General features: G+C 38.9%; 1 protein-coding gene across 2 annotated transcripts in view; it reads left to right on the top strand.

Moving 5' to 3' along the window:
- The window catches only part of pcxb (pyruvate carboxylase b), a 369757-nt gene that overhangs the window by 49536 nt on the left and 298100 nt on the right, over positions 1 to 22121 (top strand). For both annotated transcript variants that reach the window (XM_028039331.1, XM_028039332.1), the window contains exon 10: positions 21903 to 22021. In XM_028039331.1, coding sequence (XP_027895132.1) covers positions 21903 to 22021 — 119 coding nt within the window. The remainder of the gene's footprint in view (positions 1 to 21902; positions 22022 to 22121) is intronic.

Here is a 22121-nt window from a genome sequence, read left to right as displayed (position 1 = left end):
AAAGGTGAGTTATTATGGTTTCCTTGAAAGGATTAGAATAGGCCTATGGTTTATACAAAACATGTTCGTTACATTTTTTTTTTCCACAGAATAATTCTTTGATAATGAGATTTTATTCTGGGCTGTTCTGCCTATTTGGAGTTTCTTTTAGGGCTTGTTGTCACTTTAAATCCACATCAGTTGCTGTTGGCTCGGCCCCGAACTCAGCGTTTATACTCGCATGTGCAAACAGATTCGCAATTATACAACCGTACAATCTTAGAAAAGCATTAGTACAGCCTTATGCACAACCAACAAGAATGCAGCGAGTGGTTTCTGGATAGTAAATCAACAATAAAACACTTGTCTTTTCCAGCAACCAGTGAACAGCACATTTAGCAGTAAAACCAGCTCAGCAAACATGCGGGAGCTGAGTTTGGGTTGCTAGGCAACGGGCTGGAATTCTGCTGGGGTTGCTAGGTAACGGGGCAGTGCCTGCTCATTTGTGACGTTACATTCTGAAGGTTTTGAAACGGCCCAGTTTCCAGACACCTCGCTGGTTTTATTGCCCAACACCAGCTGGTTGTTGCTTTCTTTGTTCACTCAGGCTGTTTTTCAGAAGCAGTTGAGGCCCAAATGGAAGTCCAAAATGTGATTTATGAACAGTTCTGTATTATTTCTAATGATAATTTCAATACTTCTCCTTGGATTTTGGCTGCTTTTGAACCATCTGCAAACAGATGGACATCTGAGAATTGATTCTGTAAGAAATGGAGAGGAAAAGAATCAGTTGCTGTAGGTTACTACAAACTATTTTTTTCAGTATTTTGGAAAGTTTTTGAATAAATTAACAAAGCTTGAGAAACTGTTTATCAAGATCAACTTGTGAAGGATGGCTATCCTAATGTTGGGCTGATACTTGCACTTGAAACTGGTCTTATCCGCCTACAGAAAGGTGTGAAAATCAGCCGCTGTCCCTTTTTGCCTTGCTGTGAGAGTCCGACAGATCTGCCCAGCAGGTCACGTCTGCATGTGCTGACAATGAACCTTACCAGAGGGGCCGCGTTTCATTGGCTGATGCCCATTCTATTTTTAGCGCTGCTACCACGTGCGTGGCTGTCTCACAAACACATTAGCTTCCCGTTAGCTAAGTACAGCATAATGGCAGCACTGATACAACATCTACACCTTGAAGCCTGTCAGCCTGTAGGCATCAGTGATCTTGTCCACAGCTATATTGATGTAGAGGGTGTGTGGGTCTGCCGTTTTCCTCATCGAGCGAAAGCATTTTGCTGTGACGTGCACAATGTTGGAGGCATCGCGTGGCTCAAACACCTTGATCTGATCCAAAAAAGATGACCTGAACTTGTTAGTTCCTCTGATCTCCATCAGATATTTGACTTTGACTGCAACAATTTGATTAGTTATTAGTTTTTTTTGTTGTTTTTTTCTCTTTTTAGTTTTTTTTGTGCAGATCAGGTACCATAGGAAGACTTGAGCTGCATTTTGAGTTGGGCAGGACGTACAAATCTAAAGGGTTCCCTGTTGGTGGTTTGTGGTTATTTTCCTGTTGTACTATGATTCTGTATGTCAGCAACTTTGACGCTTTGCCAGATTTGTATTTGTGTTTGCATGTTAACTGTGACAGAATAAATTTTTTTTAAGTGGAAGGTAAATGGGTGGAAAATGTATAATCCTGCGGTGTTAAGTCAGTGACCTAGAAACCTTGCAAGATGTAGACAAAGATGTATGGATGAACAAAGGTGCTGACAAAGGCAGAAAAGGCAAAGCCAAGAGAAGAGATGGTGAAAGGACAGTGCAGAAGAAACAGACGTGTGCAGAGTTGCAGTCTGGATGTTCAGATGATGTAAACTGAAATGAGAGGAGGTCAGAGGAAGAAAAGATATTGATTCTTTTTTCTAGCTTGAGGGGAAATTTTCTGTAGCTGAAGAATAAAATTGGATGGCTCTAGGAAGAAATTGTTAAAATGTACAAGGTTGTAGTCCTGGGTAGTTCTGAAGGTGTTTAAATGAGCAGAAACATATATGTTTAAAGGTTAACTGGTCTACACACAGAGGTAGCAGAGGCAGTTTTCCACAACAGCACATTGCAAATCTAATTCAAGAGCTTTAAAAATGTTTGGCTGAATCCTGTAAAAGAGCTTTTAATTGGATGAAATCATGGACCGAAGCCCGAGAGACCCAAACTGAGCAGAACATCACACAATTTGAAACGTCAAGTTGAAGATATTTAAAAGATGATTTCTTTGTATCTTTGTTTTTTTCCTGAACCACTGCTGCCTTTCACACTGTCCTGTTTTTCTATCTCAGAGAAATTAATCCTGGGTCAATGACTGTGTCTGTTTGGCACAGACAGAGCTATTAATTATTATGAACCTTTTTCTTTCCTGTAGAAAGTACTGCTGCCTTGGTGCCACTGTGTCTTTTTATAGAACCAGTGACTGTGTGCAAATCTGCTAGACTTCCTTGAATATCTTTTAACCAAAAGCAATGCTGAATCCATTTCTATTTAAGTACAAGCCTAGATAAAGTAAATTATTCTATTCTGCGATGCCAACATTTCTTGTTGCTGTCTTCTTTTTTTATTTATTTAACCATATAATTCTGTTTGCAATGTTGCAATATAGGGTTAATTACTCTGTTGGGCAAAAAAACAGTCGTGATTTTGAGTGCTGTGCATGTTTTGGCAGGAGTTTGATCAAGCCAAAAGATTGGAAGTAAAACAGAAAATTAAATAGTAATGATAATCTTACATTAATTGAAATAAATGAGGAATTTGCCTCCCTATAGAATCAAATAAGTGGGGAAAGTACTTTTTTTAATTATTTGGCACATTATTTGTTGCTAATTTTGGCATGATCAGTCCTCCATAAACTGTAAATGTCTATTCTAACTGCTGCAGTTTGAATGCGGAAACATGTTTCCAAATTTGTATTTATTAAATTTAGGTGCATGTTTGGGATAAATTACATTTGGAGTGATTTTGATTTTTCAGTATGATACAAAGAGGAAATCTGTCTTGTAAATCAGCTTGAGATGTGATTTGTTATTTCAGTTCTGATTGTCTGCTTGCTTGTTTAAACTAATGTTGAGCTTATAATGCTACAGGAACCTCAATGATGATAAAAATGTCCACAGGATGATTCAGGTCATGGGTCAAACTGTCAGTTTGGCAGTTTGAAGCCAAGATGTAGCACTTTTGTTTTTAAACTAACTTTGCACGCACATCTTTTTGTTTTTTCCTTCATTAACTTATTTGTAACCAGTCCTCCCTGGAGCTTCATTTCTCAGCTGAACGTATCGAGATGTTTTGACATCAAACTGCTGGCGGTAAGCCCAACCATTTGGGTAATTTCTAATTAAATTAACAAGCGACATCCTGGGCCAGAAACACATCGGCCCAGATTTCTGCCAGAAGTGCCGGGCAACTTCTTGGCCACGGCCTCGCGAAGACATTTAAGGCTGTAATGAAATAAGCATCACCCTGCGGTGTTTCTGCCTGTCGGGACTTATTTTACAGTACCGATTAGCTTGTGTGGCATTACTCCTAACTCGGCATCCTAATTATGTACATGAGGACCAGAAATGTCGAATGTTAGATGTAAAACTGTCCAGCTCTGCCTGAGGACTGACGGGATATGAGACCAAGGTTGCCATTATTGGTGCTGCCTTGAATAAAAAGACAAATTTTATAAGGAGTGATGGGAGGAGAAAACCTATAGAGATATAAATTTGACAGATTGGGTATAACTTCAACCCAAAACTATTCAACTCCTCCTTCACCTGAGATTTATAGGAACAAAAATCTAACCACATATTAGCACTTCAGTTGCACAAAAACAGCTTCAAGAGTTAGATATTTATCTAAAGTCATCCAACTACAATAATTAGTGCAGTTGAGATGTATTCATAAAAAGGAAAAATAAACAACCTAAAAGCAAAAATGTGTTAAACTGGAGCTGCACTGACAAGTGTTCAACCTTAAAAAGAACTAGTTCTGAATTCAGTTCAGGCTAAAATGAATCAATTCAATGAAGATGTTTAAAATATAAATGTATTAAAAGTTGCATGTTCTTGTAAATATGTATATACTGTATATATTTATAAATTACGCATGGTTTTGAGCCGGACAGCCGTCTATCCGTCTCTATGGCGACTGGTTTTTATAAATAGTGCTCTGACCTGAAGGTAAAAGTCTAAACAGTCTATGTCCAGGATATGTGGGGACTGCAGAGATGTTTTCTGTTGACCCTTTGGAACTAAGTCACTTAATCATTCGAGGCGCCATGATGGATGTAAGCAGTGAGGGACGGGAGTGTTGAACAGGGCGACAGAAGTTGTTTTTGTCAGTTTATTCATGGCTTTTACTTGTTCGAGTCAAGCTAATTTGTTTCTGGGCATAACACACCTGATTGGGACTCACAGACGGTGATATTTACAGACGCTTGACACAGCTAGCTTAGAAACCGACCCGTACCTCCTCCCTCCTGACGTGTTGATCAAATCACTGACTTTGCCTGAATTCACACCACATGATTTATGTCACTTTGTCATAAACAGCGTTTCCTCTTAAATTAGAGCAGCCTTAAAAATGTACAAAAGACAGTTTTCTTTTCATGCATGCTAGGCTACATGATGTTGGGGCATTGTTTCCATGGTTACTAATGATAAGATGCGTAACTTCTCCATAATGCAATATTTGATATCTTTCTAATCATCCTTACTTATAAAGCATATGAACATTAATCTGCTCACCTTGTAAAAAGTGTTCACTGCAAATCCGCGGTTACACCGAAGGCTGCCAGTCGTTATGAATGACGAATCGGCTGCTGTCCATCTTTCCTTGTTAAAAGTTATACAATAAAATGACAAGTTTTGTTTGTGTCCTTGTCTATGTCTGTAATGGTCTTTATGACCATTTTAAAAGTGAAATCAACTAAATAAAAGCGATATTACAGATGTCTGTTTTTAGACTAGCTTGCAAGGATCACACCGGTTGTTTTGATGTCCGTCATGGCGGAGCGGGCGGAGCTCTGGAGAGTGACGTCACTTTCAAAAGGTCAATATTCTGCAGATAGGTCTGTTTGTTGATTTCTGTTTGGTGGATGAGAAAAACCGCACAGTGATTCATCAACATGGGCAATCTGGGAAGATTAATGAAAATCATCTTAGTAGAAAGATGAATTTCAATATGCATGGACAAACTGTATTTGCATAAGCCCAAGATAGAAGCATGCATTTTTAGAAAAAACTGACTTAAAACCTCAAAATAAACTTTTTGTAATTTGACTGACGGGAGAGATTGTCATTAGACTTGAACAGTGTTTTTATGACTGCAATGCCTGAAGAGTGGGTGAAATCCAACCTGCAGACCTAGTGCCGCGTGAAATCTATAACGAAGAGTTGCTAGCAGGCTATAATTGAAATTGACTAGTAGAAAATAAAATTTAGAAAATGTGTAAATGAAGTGACAGGAGGCAGAAAAACTCAGGTATTCAGCTCACACTTCAACCATATGGAACAAACAGAGCTGTCCGTCCTCGTTTCTCTATTTTCGTTTCTTCACATGACATATTTCCCTGATTTTTTTATTTTTTCTTCTTCCCTCTGTTCTCCATCTCGACTTCTTCTCTGCTCTGAATGTGTCAGATCCTGTTGTGTGGGTGTTGTCACACAGACTACAGCCAAATCCTTTGCGCTTTCCCACTGTCTCACACACAGAAACATCCATAGGCTCACAACTGCAGTCGTATCGAGTGTAAATTCTGCTCCGGCTTCGTTTTTGGAAATGTGAAAGGACTGCAAGGAGGAGGAAAAGATGCTTGGTCTGAGAAACCTGCTGGGAGAGGAAGTAAAGTAATGAAGGGAAAAGCTATTTTCGTCTTATTTCAGCTCCAAGTTACTGACAAAGCATCTATTTACAGCAGTTTCACTTGAAACATAAGTCAATTGTAGCTCTGCGTTCCCCTAGTCATGAAGTATGGGTGTATAACTGCATTTTGCTTTAGTCTTTGACTATTATGCAGCTGTATTTGTTCATCCCTCTCAGTACATGCAGCTCATTATGCTTTTATGAACTGCTGACAGGGCAGAAGGGGAAAGCACAGTGAGAGACAAAAAGGATTCACTGTGAAATAAAGGCCAAGTGGCAGAGAGATGTGGGAGGCAGGACCAGCTGACTCGCTCAGAAACAAGGAGTAATATCTGTTATTAGAGATTTAAGGAGCAGATTGAGTGGAAAGTCGAATGAGATCTCAGAGGGAGAGGGGGAAGACAAAGTTTAAAGATATAGGAGGTGTTTGAGAAAATGGCTGCTCTGACCTGGAGGTACTATGAGAGTTTGGGAGCAAGATTAATCGTCTCCAATTCATCTGGAAATTTATCTTCAGTTTATAGGACGTAGTTTTGGTTAAAAAAAACTCTGCTTGGATTACAGGTAATCCTGTATTTTAAATGCCATCTTTGGCTTCAGAAAGACAAATGTTGGTTCTACTTGGTGGCGACTTCCTTTGAGAACAATGGGTTTGCAGCTACCCAGTACATGTGTGACCCGTCTGTGTTCGTCTCAGGTTCAGTAAGTTGACTTCACAACAGACACATTCAGGTTCACCTTATTTATTCTAACAAAAGAGGAAATCAAGTTGGTGGTTAACTTTAGTCCAGCAGCGTCTGCACCTATACATTAAATAAGATACAATAGATAACCCTAAACAAACTACAAAGCAATAGCTCCCAATCAGCAGCTGCTAGCAGCGGTTAGCATTTGCAAAATTAAACATAGCTAAAAGGGACAACACTGATAGTTGAAAACAAACACAAAACCTAGCAAAGTGACTCATAAAACACTGTGTATTATTACATTTCTCTAAAATATATGTTTAAATATAATACTTGTAAAGAAAACAGAGCTGATTCTAATACAAATCAGTTACAAACAGCAACTGAAAAAAAACGGGGAGGAGCCTTCAGTTACAGGTTGCTATGGTAACCACCAACTGCCAAGAGCAGCGTAACAGAACTGACTAAACAAAATAAATTTAAAGAATAAGTAAACATTTTAAGTAAAGGTGATATTAAATATCCCCTTTATAATATTGCTAAAATAAAACCCTGTAACACCCGTACAAGCTAAGAAAATCAAATGGACGAATCTTATATATAAACAGCAATTCTAAAATGCCAACAGAACCGGACTGGAAGGACCTCCAGCAGACCCAGGCATACTATGAGCAATCATCTGCCTCGACTGGCTGTGAGTAGGGAGCCATGTTGCTGCCAAGAGAAAGAAGGTGGTGGATATAGAGTAAAACAGAGATCCTCCATAAACATTGGCTGCTTTCTTATAAGTATGTCGACGTTTTTAAAGGTTTCCATTTTAAATCTGTAAAAAATGTCCATAACAATGCTACAGGTAAACCATATGAGGAGTTTTTTACTATTATGAGAACAAAATTGGCGGATTGTAGGATATAAAAGTTGTAAAATTGCAAGAAAAAAGTAGTACTTTTATGAGAACTCCTAGTCTTCCCACTGCATTAAATGAGTGTTGAGCATTTGTGAAGTTATACTTTGGTATAGGTTTTATAAATATTGAAATACTTTATCTCTTAATCGTTTCAGGACTTTAAAACAATTTGTTTCAAAGAACGAACCATATGGACCTGCTGAGCTGGTTAAATCAGATTTTAATAAATTTATTTAAACTTTTTTTTTCCTGATTGAAATGTTTTTCTTTTGGTAAAATATCTTTATTCTGCTAGAATTGTGGGCAGATTTTTATAATGTTGTGACTTTATTCTTTTAATGGAGGAAGTGTTGGGACTCTGAGTAGCAGATGTAGAGCCTCCTGCACAACAAACAAGAATATACCAAGTATTTTCTGAATCCAGTAGCCACTGTACAGCGTAAAAACGGCTGTATGTCCTGGAGCTCAGCTTGGGTTGCTAGGTGACCGGCTAGGGTTGCTAGGTAACCGGTAGTCCCTGCTGATTTGTGACATTACATTCCGGAGGTTTTTTGAAATGGCTCAATTTCCAAAGACCAATATTCATTAACTTATTTCCAACAAACGGCAGGGTGGTTGTTGTTTTTATTTTTTTAAGCATTTAGGCTTAAAGACCCAAATGAAAGAAAAATGAAAATGTACAAAATCTGAATTTAGTATAATAGGTTTCCTTTAATGTGATCATGGCAAACATTCAGTGCTGGTAACATAATTGCATACCATGCAGTCGCAGCTTTTTCTCTGATTTTAAACGGCCATTTTGACATTAACAAAACTTTAAAGAATTGTTTTGTAATTTTGTTGCTACCAGGTCTTTTGGAAACCTCACTGGTGACGCACAAAAATAAATTATTCCCAGTTTCCAATTGGAAAACTAAACTATATATTTTAGTTTTCTCCTCTGCACTTCAGTTAATTTCCATTTGGAGCCAAGATCATATTAGGTTTTGAGGCCAATTAGTTTCACTTGTCAATAATAGGATTAAACTTCAACTGAAATGCATCTGTATTCACATAATCACTCAAAAATGGCTTTAAAACGTTATTTTCAGGACCTTAGAAGGAAAAGGTAATTTGGGCCTGAGGTTTGATAGCTTAGACGGGTAAGCAGACAAATGAACACAAGTCTCTTTAAAAGGTTAGCAATAAGATGGAAAGACTATTAAAACTTCATCACTTTGAGCTTTGGAGAAAAGAAGATTCTCTACATTTAGGCTGTAATGTTTAAGAGCCTCCTCTCTATTTGAGTTATTTAGTAAAAATTAGTTCTCTTGGCTCTCTTGAGTCACTTTAAGTCGTGCCTAATGGCTCAAACATTTATCTTCTCATGCATTAATATTATATATTATTCTAGTTTTCATCATTTTCCATAATGTAACTTTCCACTAATGAGCTGTTGCTGACATTATTGAAGTTATTTGATGTCTGCATGACGTGCTGGTGGCGGATACATTTAGAAGGAGGAATAAAACAATACTGGAAATATATCCCAGGGAAGGCATTTATAAAACATGTCAGTTTCTTTGCTGACAGTGAATCAGCCTGCAGGAAGCGCCCTGCGTTATTTTGGCCTTTCCCTCTCACCGTCTCCTCAGTACGGCTAAAGTTATAGCTGCACTTTGCGGTCATTTCTCTCTCTCTTTCTTCATCTAAAGTAATTGATAGTACCCATCAGATTTTATGAGCCCGCTGTGCCGTGTTCAAATGTGAACCGTAAAATCCTGCCGGGTGTTTTCTGATTTTGAAATCTGTCACTGTTGCTTTTCATTCCGCTCCTCGGTGTGCTTCCAGTTTATGGTTGCGTTGTTTCCTCTCCATGCACCACTGCCGTTGCGCTGCTGCTCTCACCGCTTCCACCCAGGTCACTCGATCTCTTGCTAATGCGAGGGGAAATGAGGACATAAATATTTCTAGACACAACTCAGTTGATGTGAAATCCCCTTGAAATTGTTTGTTCACGGAAACATTATGGCTGATTTGTTATTGAAAGCGTGAGATGGATGCAGGAGAGCCTTAAGAAATCAGTTTATGACCATATGCAATAAATCTTTTTTTGTTGTGACTTTTCTTTAGCAGCCATCTTACAAACGGTTTCAATGTACTAGCAGGAAAACTTTGATTTCAGCATTTTCCAATTTTCAGAAAAGTTACTTATTTTTTACCTTTAACTCTTTATTCCTCGTTCTACTATCTAAAAAGTCTAATGTGGATTTCTGAAAGTAAATGGACATTCTGTTTTTTGTTTTTGAGGTATTGGAAAACATGAAACTAAATATTTTTGGAGTGTCCTGCACTGCAGAAACACAATCTTACCAAGTATTTTTTCTAGTGTAGATTGAATTGAGAAAAACTAACCTAAAAGTAACCCATCAGCAAGATATACAAGCTTGTTTTAAGTAAATAATTTCTCGATATTGATGTAAAAGTTCTAGTTCCACTTGTTTAACTCATAACAAGGGGAAAATGTTTCGTTATAACTAAATTTATCCGTCTGTGGAACTAGTACTTTTTCATCAATATTAAGGAATTATTTACTTAAAACAATATCTTGCTGATAAGTTACTTGTAAGTTAGTTTTGTCTTATTTCTAGTCTAGTAAGACATTTGCACAAAAGCTAGACCAAAAAAACTTAAGATTTTGTGTTTTTTTAGCGTAGTTGAAAACAATCCTGTAATGAGTGACATAATTCCTCCACAAGGATGGAAAAATTCATGAGAAGTTGAGGCAAATGCTTGCAGACAAAGATAATTTTTCACATAGTCATGTTGGTTTGGATTGCCTTTTCTCTTTAAAAAAATTAATTATTTTAATCAGGTTATTGCTAATATTTAAATACTTTTTCCCAGGCCTGTATTTTGCTCCGTTTTCTCTGTTCTTCGTTTTTACTTATTCTGTAAAGTATGCAGATGCACTTTAGCTTCCCTTCTTTAATTTATTCTTGCATTTCTACTGTATCTGCATATCTACCTTTGCTCCCTTTCAACACTTTCTTCCTACTTTTTTAATTAAGTTTCCAAAATTTAGGAGAGCTTAACGCTTAATACCCGTAAAGGTGAAATGTGGGTGACAGTAAAGTTAGCTGTCGCTTCTTAAGGTGAGGTGGGAGAAGAGAATGTGGATTTTTATTTTCTAGTGAGAAGATTCAGGATATAAAACGAGCGTAATAAAGAACAAATTTCAGTTTAATTTGGACATTTTTGTTCAAAATGAACTGGTAAAATCAAACTTATTAATCCATTCATCAATCCATAGAAATATCAGCCACATTATGAATTTGTGTTTATAATTTTGGGTACTTTTGACATGGAAACATGTGGAACCCACTGAAATAGGTACGTTAAACACTGATCAAACGTATAAATCATCAGGTTTCAGTCCTGAACCGATCAACAGAGCGTAAATCCAGAGAGAAGAAGCCTCTGCAGGCCGCAGATTTTCAGCAGAGCTCGTTTAATCCCCGTCTCAAATCGCAGACTGGTTAAGAGCGAACGATGCGACACTAATGACCGGGTTTGTCACCAATTTGGCCGTCAGTTTGAGTTTGGAGAGCTTTCTCCGGTCTCTGTACTCAATCTCAATTAAACACACGACAAGTGAAACGTTCATTTATGTTGATTCTCGTTTAGAACACCGGTTATTAAGCTGATAATTGTTATTGATTGTGTTATTGATTGATCTGAGACGGTGTTTGAGTCTTCTCTCTTCAGAGAAAGTTGACCAAGCCTGTTTTTTTTTGCTCTTGCTCAGTATTTAAAGGTGACTTGTGTGAAAATTTTGCACATTCTTGTATGTTCCCATTTGAGTCTCTACTGCTTCTAAAAGCAGCACCAGTGCTTAAAAGAAAACCGAGCCGGTTCTTCGCAATAAGGTAATGGATTTTGGTGTCTGGAAAATGAGCAATTTCAAAAACCTTTTGATTGAGTCAGGGCACTGTGCCGTTGGGGTGCCGTTACCTAGCAACCCAAGCCAAGTCCAGCCCCGTTACCTAGCAACCCAAGCCAAGTCCAGCCCCCGTGGGACTGCAGCATGTTTGGGCAACTAGAAGCAGCTGGAAAAGACGAGTGTTTTGTTGTTGAATTACCATCCAGTGAAGTCTTGTTGGTAGCCAGGAGGCTCTTATTCTGCTTTTCAAAGATGTACAGTTGTATAACTGCACATCTTTTTGCAGCCATTTTCACGTGTGAGTGTAAACAATCTGATAAAGAAGACCGGTTCTGTTCTGGAGAGGCTGTGGAGATGAGATCAGAGGCTTCTTCAGATACGCTGTTATACAGGCTGCTACAGGAGATCTTTCACTATCTTCAATAACTCTTTGAAGATGCTGAATGAGTTACATTCTCATTCTGAAAGGAGCTCAGAACCGAGCAGACTGAAACCTCAAAGAATGATTTTGTGCAAAAAATTTAATGAGCATGGTTTGAATAGTTTGTGCCGTATAGACCTGTTCAGACCTGTTCAAGGAAGCTTTTAAAGATGAAGCTTTTGGTAATAGTTAATGGATATGAAGCAGGTGTGAGGATGACCTTAATCCTGCTCCGAGGCAGAGCTTAGAAGTGGCAGCGTTACTGGAAAGAAATGAGCTTCAGACTCCAAGTTTGGCTGGAATGAAGGGACGAATCCACCAAATGGGAAAACGAATAGAGGGGAACTCTGATCCTTTCCCATTACAGCTGTGATGAATACAGCTGTAGAGGGTGCATGTTTGTATTTATGTAGGTTTTGCGTGGGCACGCGTCCGATAAGCGCGCACGGCTGCATGCGTTTGTGTCGGTGTGAGTTTTCCAACGTGTGGATTGTGAGAGCTCAGCTGCTTCGGTCGCTGCCAGCAGCTGAAGGATTAGCGTGGTGGCAGCACTGAAATGGAGCTGATCTGTTTGAATGTGTGCGTGTGTTTATTTTCAGGCAATATCGGCTATGAATTGAATGAAACTTGTGTGTTGCGAATTTGAAAGGGAATTGGATCAGATTACAGAGAATCTTGGCTCCAAATTAACTGCAATCCTAACGAGAGAAGATGGAGATGAAGAGACGAGTTGAAGCAAAACTCTGTTTAAATCTGAAGAGGATGCAGTTTAGTATAAATATGATAAAGGTGGGATAACAGTTCCACTCAAGTTTCAGCTCTGCATGAAGGAATACATCTTTTATTTATAGGATTTTACATATTAGAACAAAATGAAAACAATCAGATTTTCAACAAAATATTCCATCCATCCATCCATCCATCTTCTTCCGCTTATCCGAGGTCGGGTCGCGGGGGTAGCAGCTTCAGAAGGGAGGCCCAGACTTCCCTCTCCCCAGCCACTTCTTCCAGCTCCTCCGGGGGAATCCCGAGGCGTTCCCAGGCCAGCCGAGAGACATAGTCTCTCCAGCGTGTCCTGGGTCTTCCTCGGGGCCTCCTCCCGGTGGGACGTGCCCGGAACACCTCACCAGGGAGGCGTCCAGGAGGCATCCTGACCAGATGCCCAAGCCACCTCAACTGGCTCCTCTCGATGTGAAGGAGCAGCGGCTCTACTCTGAGTCCCTCCCGGATGACTGAGCTTCTCACCCTATCTCTAAGGGAGAGCCCAGCCACCCTACGGAGAAAACCCATTTCGGCCGCTTGTATCCGCGATCTCGTTCTTTCGGTCATGACCCAAAGCTCATGACCATAGATGAGGGTGGGAACGTAGATCGACCGGTAAATCGAGAGCTTCGCTTTTTGGCTCAGCTCTCTCTTCACCACGACGGACCGGTACAGCGCCCGCTTGACAGCAGACGCTGCGCCAATCCGCCTGTCGATCTCCCGCTCCCTTCTTCCCCCATTCGTGAACAAGATCCCGAGATACTTAAACTCCTCCACTTGGGGCAGGACACCCCCCCTGACCCGGAGAAGGCACTCTACCCTTTTCCGGCTCAAGACCATGGCCTCGGATTTGGAGGCACTGATCCCCATCCCGGCCGCTTCACACTCGGCTGCGAACCGATCCAGCGAGAGCTGCAGATCACGATCTGATGAAGCCAAAAGGACCACATCGTCTGCGAAAAGCAGAGATGAGATCCTGAGGCCACCAAATCGGATCCCCTCAACACCTTGGCTGCGCCTAGAAATTCTGTCCATGAAAGTGATGAACAGAATCGGACAGAAACAAAATATTTAATTATTTTAATCTTAACATTAAGTGCAAAAAAAAACTTCATCTTGCTTCTCTAACAGTAAGTTTCTGCTGATTTCAAACAGTCTTCAGAAAAATTTTAAATGCTTGTCTGTAAATAAAAATCAGTAGGCTGTATCTGTCAAGTAAACAATTCACACTGCATTTTTACAAAGCTTCAGTAAGTGGATCGCTTTAGAAGAAGTGGGTAAACTGAACAAATGCCAGATTTAATGGTTTGGAGACTTAAAAATAAAGCAGCTACATCAAAATAAACTCTAATTTGAGCAGAACTGTCGAGCATAAGTTGACAAAATGGCTGTTTAGTAAAGATTCATCTGGAAAACAGCAGCTACAACTTTGACAACCTTGTTTGTTTATATTTAAAGACTGACTTTTCCAATTATTTTTTAGAAAATAGTAATTTTTTTGACTTGAATTAAATATTTCCTTGTAATGACAGACTGTCATAACATTTCAAAATCAAGTAAATAAATTAATTCTTTATGCATTTACAGATAATTTTCTATTTCTCTGCGACTGATTTCTACTGGAAATAATCTGAAAATGTTTTATTCTGACCTGCCTGCGCAGCCAGATTAATAACAGCAATAACATTTTAATAAAACTGCATTAAGCCATGTGCATCTGAAAGTCCCTGACTCGCATGTTGTCCTACACACATTCAGGTTGGGCTGCTGCTGTTGATTACACCATTGATTTTTGTTCCCTCTGCCTTATGATGCACATCGCACATAAAGCTGCAGAGCTTTGAACCACATTACTCCGTCCCTGAACCTTTCATGACCCAGAATGTGTTGCCTTCTGGCTGTGCGGCATCGCATGATGGCAGAAGGGGATTAGGTGTGGGGCTTTGTGTGCAGCGTGCTGTGAATTATCAATACTGCTCCTCCTCGGAGGAGGAGGAGGATTTGCATGTTTAGGTAGAAATATGGCGGCATCAGCTTTGACGGGGAATCAATTGCTGTTTTTGGCCGGTCCAAGGCTAAGGAAGGATCCACACCTTGGAGTTTAAAGGGTCAGTTAGGAATCTGCAAGGCGTAAAAATCTAAAAGTTCTCTCTTGCTTTCCACCCAGTGAAAAATACAAGCTGGATTTATGAGTTGTGGCTTTGCGGACGGGGGGAAAAAGGTGCATCAAGAGGAAGTTTGACAAACACTCAAATCAGGGTGTTCGCATGTTCTTAACCCTTCTAGGCCCAACGTAGCGCTGACGATCCAACTAACTTTGTTGTATCATAATTGTGCCACAGTTTGAGCTATCTGAAAAATTCCAACGGTTTCTGAAAGGGTAAACGTTGCACTTAACAGAAAATATCAGGTTATTACGGTAATTTCATCTCCACCATAGCAGGAAGTGAAATTAATCTGAGGAGCGCTCTTTTAATAGACGGTAAATTATGAAAATAACTTGCTAGATATTGAAAGTTCCAGTTGTTACGGATAAATAGGCAAATATACATTTACTCACAGGACATTTAAAGAACTGCATACAATTAAAATAAGCAAAAATATCCTGGCGGAGAGTTTGAAACTTAGGACTCGAAAGGTTAAATATATCTTAGTCTTAATTCATGTCTTAAATTAAGGCCTTCAAATGTTTTCATTAAGTTGGCCTTTAATTTGTTAATCAATTTGTCTCAAAAGGACAATTTAATCTTGTATATTTGATTTATATTTCTCTTCTGTTTGGCAGAAGTTTGAGTCGCACTCAGACATCTTCATTGCTTTCACTTGAGACGGTTGAGGCTATTGCTAACTTGCTGCTAATACTCTCTTGCTATCTACCTTTTTTGTGTCTGTCATGGATAAGAGCAAATTTGTTGCCAGTTGATGGGTGAAGTTTGTACATTTCTATCTAGACATGGTTCTTATATTCCATTCGTAATGGCCTTTAAAAGTCTTAAATGTGAGTTAGTGAAACCTGCAGAAACCCTTCACATGGCATTGACACAAAAGAATAATTTTTGACCAACCTGATGGTCTGTTTTCAAAGCTCCCAGCACAAAAATGTTGACTTTGTAAAGGCTGAGTTTCCTTGCTTATGCTGCTGACCCTGCAGCCTGACCCCGGATACACTGAAGCTAATGGATCGATGGACGTAAAATAAGTCTCTTTGGGTAAAGAAAATGTGCAGTTATCTAAGACGAAATGGGACAGGAACTTAAAAAAATCTGTTAAACATGATTGGAACCACATCTGACCTTTTTCTTACTGTCTGGGAATAAATTTAGACCGACTTTCTTTTTAAGGCTGTTCTGTTAGTAACATGTTCTGTTACCTAAACACCAGAATAAAATGTTTTTCCTCTTGTATTGGGTGGGTAAAGGTACTTTATTAAAATATACATAAATTGCTTTTATACCCCTTAGATGATGATGTCAAAGGGTTGTAAGTTTCTGATTTAAGTTTAACAACGTTATAGGACACACAGAACAGGAATATCTCCTAAGATTGTCTATCCCAATAATCAGAGCGTTCTTAAGACTGTTGGAAGGGGTAAATCCGGACAAAAATCTGCATAATTATCTTGCTATATGAACCTGGCTTAAGTTGGGATTGACCTTGAGCGGTAATAGTATCGGATCAACTGGACGATGGATCTTTCAGGTCCTGTTTCAGGTTGTTTTCCTCTGGATTTGTTCCAGTTTCTTAAATAAATGGTCTTTAAATACTGCTAACCCATTAAACAAAGCTTGATTTTAGACTTGACCTTTAATCTTGTGAAAGGATATCTTTGTTAAGACGACCGACCTGAACACTCTTATTCAGGTCAGTTGTTTGATTGAGCAGTATTGATCTCTAGAAATCATGCCAAGACAATTTTTCTGCTTGGAGTCCAGTATGTGGCTGCAAACTTTGGGACATGCACTTCGTTTTCGTTTCCTTTTCCGCCTCACTTTGACATGCTATCGATTCAGCCTCGCTGCTTTCTGTTCAAAGCACCACTCACTCCAGCGTTGGATAATGTGAATGGAGGCACTCCGGCCTGCAGTAGGCAGAAATACCCTTTATGCTTTCCGAAAACACTTTTGAAAATGTGTGGCAGCATGCATGCAGAATCCCGATGATCTTTCTGCTTTGACTGCCCATGGACTTGGCTGCCAGACCTTATAAAACGGTGACCACTCAATCTGTTACAGGGGCTGCCACTTCACTCACCGACTCCGGCTGGGAGAACGAGCTCAAAATGAAGCGACACACTTTGGTGCTCTGTGGGAATCTGCTGAAAATACATGAGGCCGCCCGTGTGCATGAGCGGCGTACAGTATGCAGAGGTGATTGCTGCGATTCTCTTGAGGTCATTGAGCTTGCATTAATAACTGCAGCTGTAGCTGCTGGGTAATTGCTCAGCAAAGGTAGCACTCATGCACAGCCACATGCGAACATCTTAATTGGCTCATTTTCCATCTTATTTCGTTCTGCAGAGGCAGAGCTGTGTGTGGGAGTCTCTTTATTGTTTATACTTGCACTTTCTAGTCTATTTTGCTGGGTTGTGTGTATGTGTGCTCATAATTTAAACTGTTGTTTTTTTTTTCTTTAGAGAGGAGTTGTGCATGTAAATCCATGTAATGAGAACTGGCTTGTCTGAGCAGAGAAACCTCAGCTCAGTATAAATATTTTTATTCAGATAATTTCCCTCTAGTTTACAGGAATATTTATACATGCGTAGAACTTGTGGGCGTTTACAAGGTGATATTCATTTCTGCTTGGCAAGCTAATTTATTTGAAAGGTAGTTATTACAAGAATATGCTTATTTTCTTGTTTATGCATTTTAAATTGAGCACCAAGTAAAAAAAAAAATAAAAATTGGGGGTCAAAGGAACTGCATCATTCAGTGAGAGATTTACTGTGGAAATATGTTGTGCACCAGAAAGTGTTCTCCAATTATCGAGGGATCACACGTCTTAGACTCTCTGGGAAAATGTACTCTAGGACAAGAGTGTCAAACTCGTTTCTTCAGGGAACTGCGTCCTGCAACTGAACTTGTCCCTGATCCAACACATTTAATTCAAATTCCTGAATTTCCTCCAATCGCCTTTTAGAATCCTGCTAATGATCTTATTATTTTATCCAGGTAATTTTAAAGCAGGGACATCTGAAAGTGACTCTGCATTGGCCATTGAGGGCTGTTGGCTGAAATGTTCCCTTGATGAGCATTTAAAGGTGTTTTCTGGCCCACATTTGATTTGTGGCTCTGGAGAAAACTCAAGTCTGTCTTCCTGGACGCAGTTTGTAGACGTGTTGTCAGTGTGTGCACACTGTGGATTCTCTTAAGAGACATCTGTTCCTGTGTCTGCATACTTGACACTTGTTCCCATTGTTAGTTGGACTGCACCACAGGAGAGTCTGAAGCTTTGGTTCCTAACAAACAAAGGTGATGGAGTTGGAGATGGCTCCATCACATCACCTGATGCCTCTTTTGCAGTAATGCAGTTATTGCACCAGTCGGTGATATTAACGACACAGTGGAGTCAAAAATCAAGGCGTTTAAATAACAATTTAGTCTATGGGCCACATTGTGTCAGATTGTTTTCCCCAAACTAGAGTCTGTATTAGTATTAAACATATATAGGCTAAACAAACCACTGGCTGGCCTTTTTATTCTTTTTTCTTTTCTTTTTTGTTTTTACAAAATCTGCTCAGACTAGGTAATATAGTTTTATTTATATTACACATTTTTAGCAACAAGGCAGTTCAAAGTGCTTTACATGAATTAGAAGGAAAATACAAACAGAACAAAGACAAATAGGTAAAGACTAAACATTGGTTTCCCCATGTTTAATAAGAATAAGTAATCCATAATTTATAAGCTATTAGGGGTTTCTCTGGATCTTTAGTTTGTTCTGGATTAGAGGAGTGTAAACCTAAGTGTTGGTTCCAGTTGTTCTGGGTTAAGTTCTGGATTTGTAGGGCTGAATGATGTGGCTAAAAAACATAACACAATATAAGCGTTTCATATTAGTTGATAGATAATTATTGATTGGGTTTTTGTTGTTTTTAAATATCTGAAATATTTTCAAACTGGTGGCCTTTCCTGTTTTATCCAAAGTTTTCACTCCATGCTGTTTTTTGTTGTTTTTTTTTTTTAAGCAGTCATGAGGACTTTAAACTTTTAAGCTGTAGCAGTTACTGTGCAGGGTGTTGCTAGGTAACCAAAGAGTGAGTTGCTAGGTAACCAAAGAGTGAGTGAGTCAGTTGATTCCACCAACTTTACATAGCTAGCTAAAGCCAGAATACTATTCGGTTCTGGATCAGAGTTCAGTGAATATTCTATATATAAAATATTTCAGATGTATTGTTGATTGATATTGATCACGTCTATTGCGAGATATATGGCTTTTTATTTATTATCCAGCCCTTCTCAGACCATTTAAAATCCCTCCACTATTTTAGAGTGCAATTTCTTAAAGTGAGGTGCATGAAAAATTCAGAGGTAACTTAAATATGCCTGCAGAAAATGTTTTACTTCTTCCTATCCTACTGCAGGGTAAATGAACGTATGCTACTTTATTTTGCGGTTTATGTTTGGGGCTGGTTGACAAACATGTCTAACATTTTTTTTAAAAAGGTGCATCAGCAGGTTTTAATCAGATGAAAATCGACTAGTTTTGGACTTTCTTGGAGGCACATCCTGTTTCTGTGCTTTAGATTTGATGCATTTCTTCCTCTGCCCCTCCAAAACACCCGACACCGAGTCAGTTGCCAGCTTCGATTTTCTGGAGTTTAAGCTAAAGGTCTTTTTGTGTCTCCAATCAATTGCTGGCTTTTCTTCATTTGTCTTCACTTTTATGCCTGACGGATGGAAATCAAAGCAATCCTGAGGGTGTTGGACTTTTTTATTTTTACTAGTTGAGGAGTTGAGAGGCATTTTCTGAGAACTGGATTGATGGAAGTGGTTGAGATTTCTTCATTTCCATGTGTTTTGATGAAGAGAAAAACAAAAATTACACACAAAAATTTGTGAGTGTGGCATCATTTCCCTTGTGGCCCCTCTGGATGAATTAGATTTGGTCTTTTGCAGCTTCCTTCCTTCTTGCAATCTAATTGATTCAGCTTGAAACTTTTATGCCCCCAAATAGTAATTTGACATCTGTTCTAGTAGAAATAAACAGTTACTTTGAAACCGTTGAATTGCTTCAGTTTACTTTATATTACACAACAACTGATTTCCCTAAATTATTTCTACAGGTTTGGTCCTCATTAGAAATATGGTAAAAATTATTTGCAGTTTTTGCACAGAAGTGACATTCAAACCTACAAAATAACTTGTACTTTGGGTATTGAACCATCCCAGTCTGATGTTTTTAGACAAAACCCATCATATGCCATTTACACTGTAGTCCAGAAGAGAATGAATATACATGTGGTGCCAGCTTCCCGTTAAGTTTTTGAGTTAAATTTTTTTTTAAGTTGACAGGTAATTTGAAAATATCACTTGATAATTATGTGTTACTGAAAGATTGGAAGATTAATACCTGAACACAAACTGACATTTCATGCACCGTGTTTTACAGCTATGATCGTCTGATTCCACTCAGCTTTTTATTGTCAAGGTCCACTGGGTTAGCAGCTTGATTTGCTGTCTTACATCTGCTGCTGTTCTGCTACACACTCAGTCATCTGCAGGACGTATTTAGCTACTGTTTTAACATGTTTAAGGATTCCTGAACAGATTTAGTTTTTCTGCTGTCATCAGTTTAAACAACATTGTCTTTGTAGTTGAGACTCCCGTCTTTGGTCTCGTATCTGAATACTTTGATTGGAATAATAAAATTTTCTCTGAATGGGTTTTCTGTAGGTCAGATCTCAAACATTAGTTGTCCTTTATTCCTGTTAAATTAAATGTACTGAAACTGAAAACTGCAACTTTTTTTCTATGTAAATACTTTCACCAACAGCCTAGCCATAGTAGGGGAATATTATTAGAATAGTGATAAGTTGGGATTTTTCTACATTTTCCGTTGGATTCAAACTAGTATGTCTAAGAACCTTTTTCCCCTTTTAGATTGAAGCCAAAAATTTTAATCAGAAGTTTAGAGCAAAACCAGATTACCACATCCCAATCTCATTTTGTAAAATGAAATAATACTTTTTAAAATCTTGCTTAAGCTGGACTTATGGGTTAGATTGATACTTTAAAAATTATTTGTTTAAATACTAAAAGGTTTACTATTAGACCTAAAAAAGTACATAAAAGTATAACATTTGTTTTGTTTTTCAGGTGTGAAAATGGGAGAAAATGATTTTGAAAGTTGAAGATAGAAAATGAATCTGGGAAGCAGTCAAAAACCTAATCATAACTGGGAAAAACTTTTACTCGCCATTTAGCGGGTCCAGGAAACATGTGGAAGAAGTTGCTCTAATCAAACCAAAATGCAACTTTTTGGAGCAGAAAAACAAATAACCTATCCCTGAGATAAAGCATGGTGGTGGCAGCATCATGAAATGCATTTCGTAGGAGGGTCAGGGAAGCAGATCATTGATGGAGTGATGGATATGGTCAAATACAGAACAATCCTGGATGAAAAGAGTTTAATTTTCCTTCCTTGTCATAATTAAGCACTGTGTAATATTACCACTACTTTTCGTGGAGCAGATTTTTCATTTTTATTTTTTTGGCTGTATCTAGTATTTTGTTGTGTACATGAAGCAACAGTCAATCAAAATGGCGATTAAACTCTGTAGGACGAATGCTGAAAACAAGCAGCTCTATAATAATTGTGTTGAAGTTATAGTGGAAGTAGTTCAATAAAGCGGTGTCTCTTTATGATATATGGCAGATTCATAAGTGCAATCATTTTTTTTGGCCCCCTTCCGCATCACTTCCCATCAATTAAGTAAGGTATTACCATCCTGGACGGCGAGACGAATCCCTGCGTATTTATTGTACCTGCCTTCGATTGTGATTCTAATTGCATTTATTGAGCCGAGAGGTGGGGGCAGAAATTGCCTTTTGACGGCGAGATTCCAGTTACTCCTCCTTGATTAATGATCTAATTTGTCATTACATGGAGATGATGAAAAGTGGCCTTCTCTCGCTACGCAAATAAAGCGCACGGCTCATTCTTTACCCATTTCATATGGCAATGTTCGCTTAGCGTGTTTTTTTTTTTTTGTTCCTTTAGTTTCATGGTTCATTAAGATGAGCGAGTGCTGCCTCTTCATTGTTTACACAGCTAATACTAGCAGTATTAGCTGAGTAATTTATGTCATGTTTTGTTGTTGTCTTTGTCCTGCAGGTGGGATACGAGAACGCGGGAACCGTTGAGTTCCTGGTGGACAAACATGGAAAACACTACTTCATTGAGGTCAACTCCCGGCTCCAGGTCGAACACACGGTCACCGAGGAAATCACGGAGTAAGTGGCAGATGTTTGCCAGGATAGCTTTCTGCTGCTGGGCAGCTGCGTAATTGTCATTTTGCACGAGCGTCTGGTTGGTGTCGTTTTTCTCCCTGAC

This window comes from Xiphophorus couchianus, chromosome 14 (genome assembly GCF_001444195.1).
Source record: "Xiphophorus couchianus chromosome 14, X_couchianus-1.0, whole genome shotgun sequence".
NCBI classification, from domain to species: domain Eukaryota; kingdom Metazoa; phylum Chordata; class Actinopteri; order Cyprinodontiformes; family Poeciliidae; genus Xiphophorus; species Xiphophorus couchianus.
Note: the sequence above shows the minus strand (reverse complement) of the source record. Positions and strands in the feature narration are given on the sequence as shown.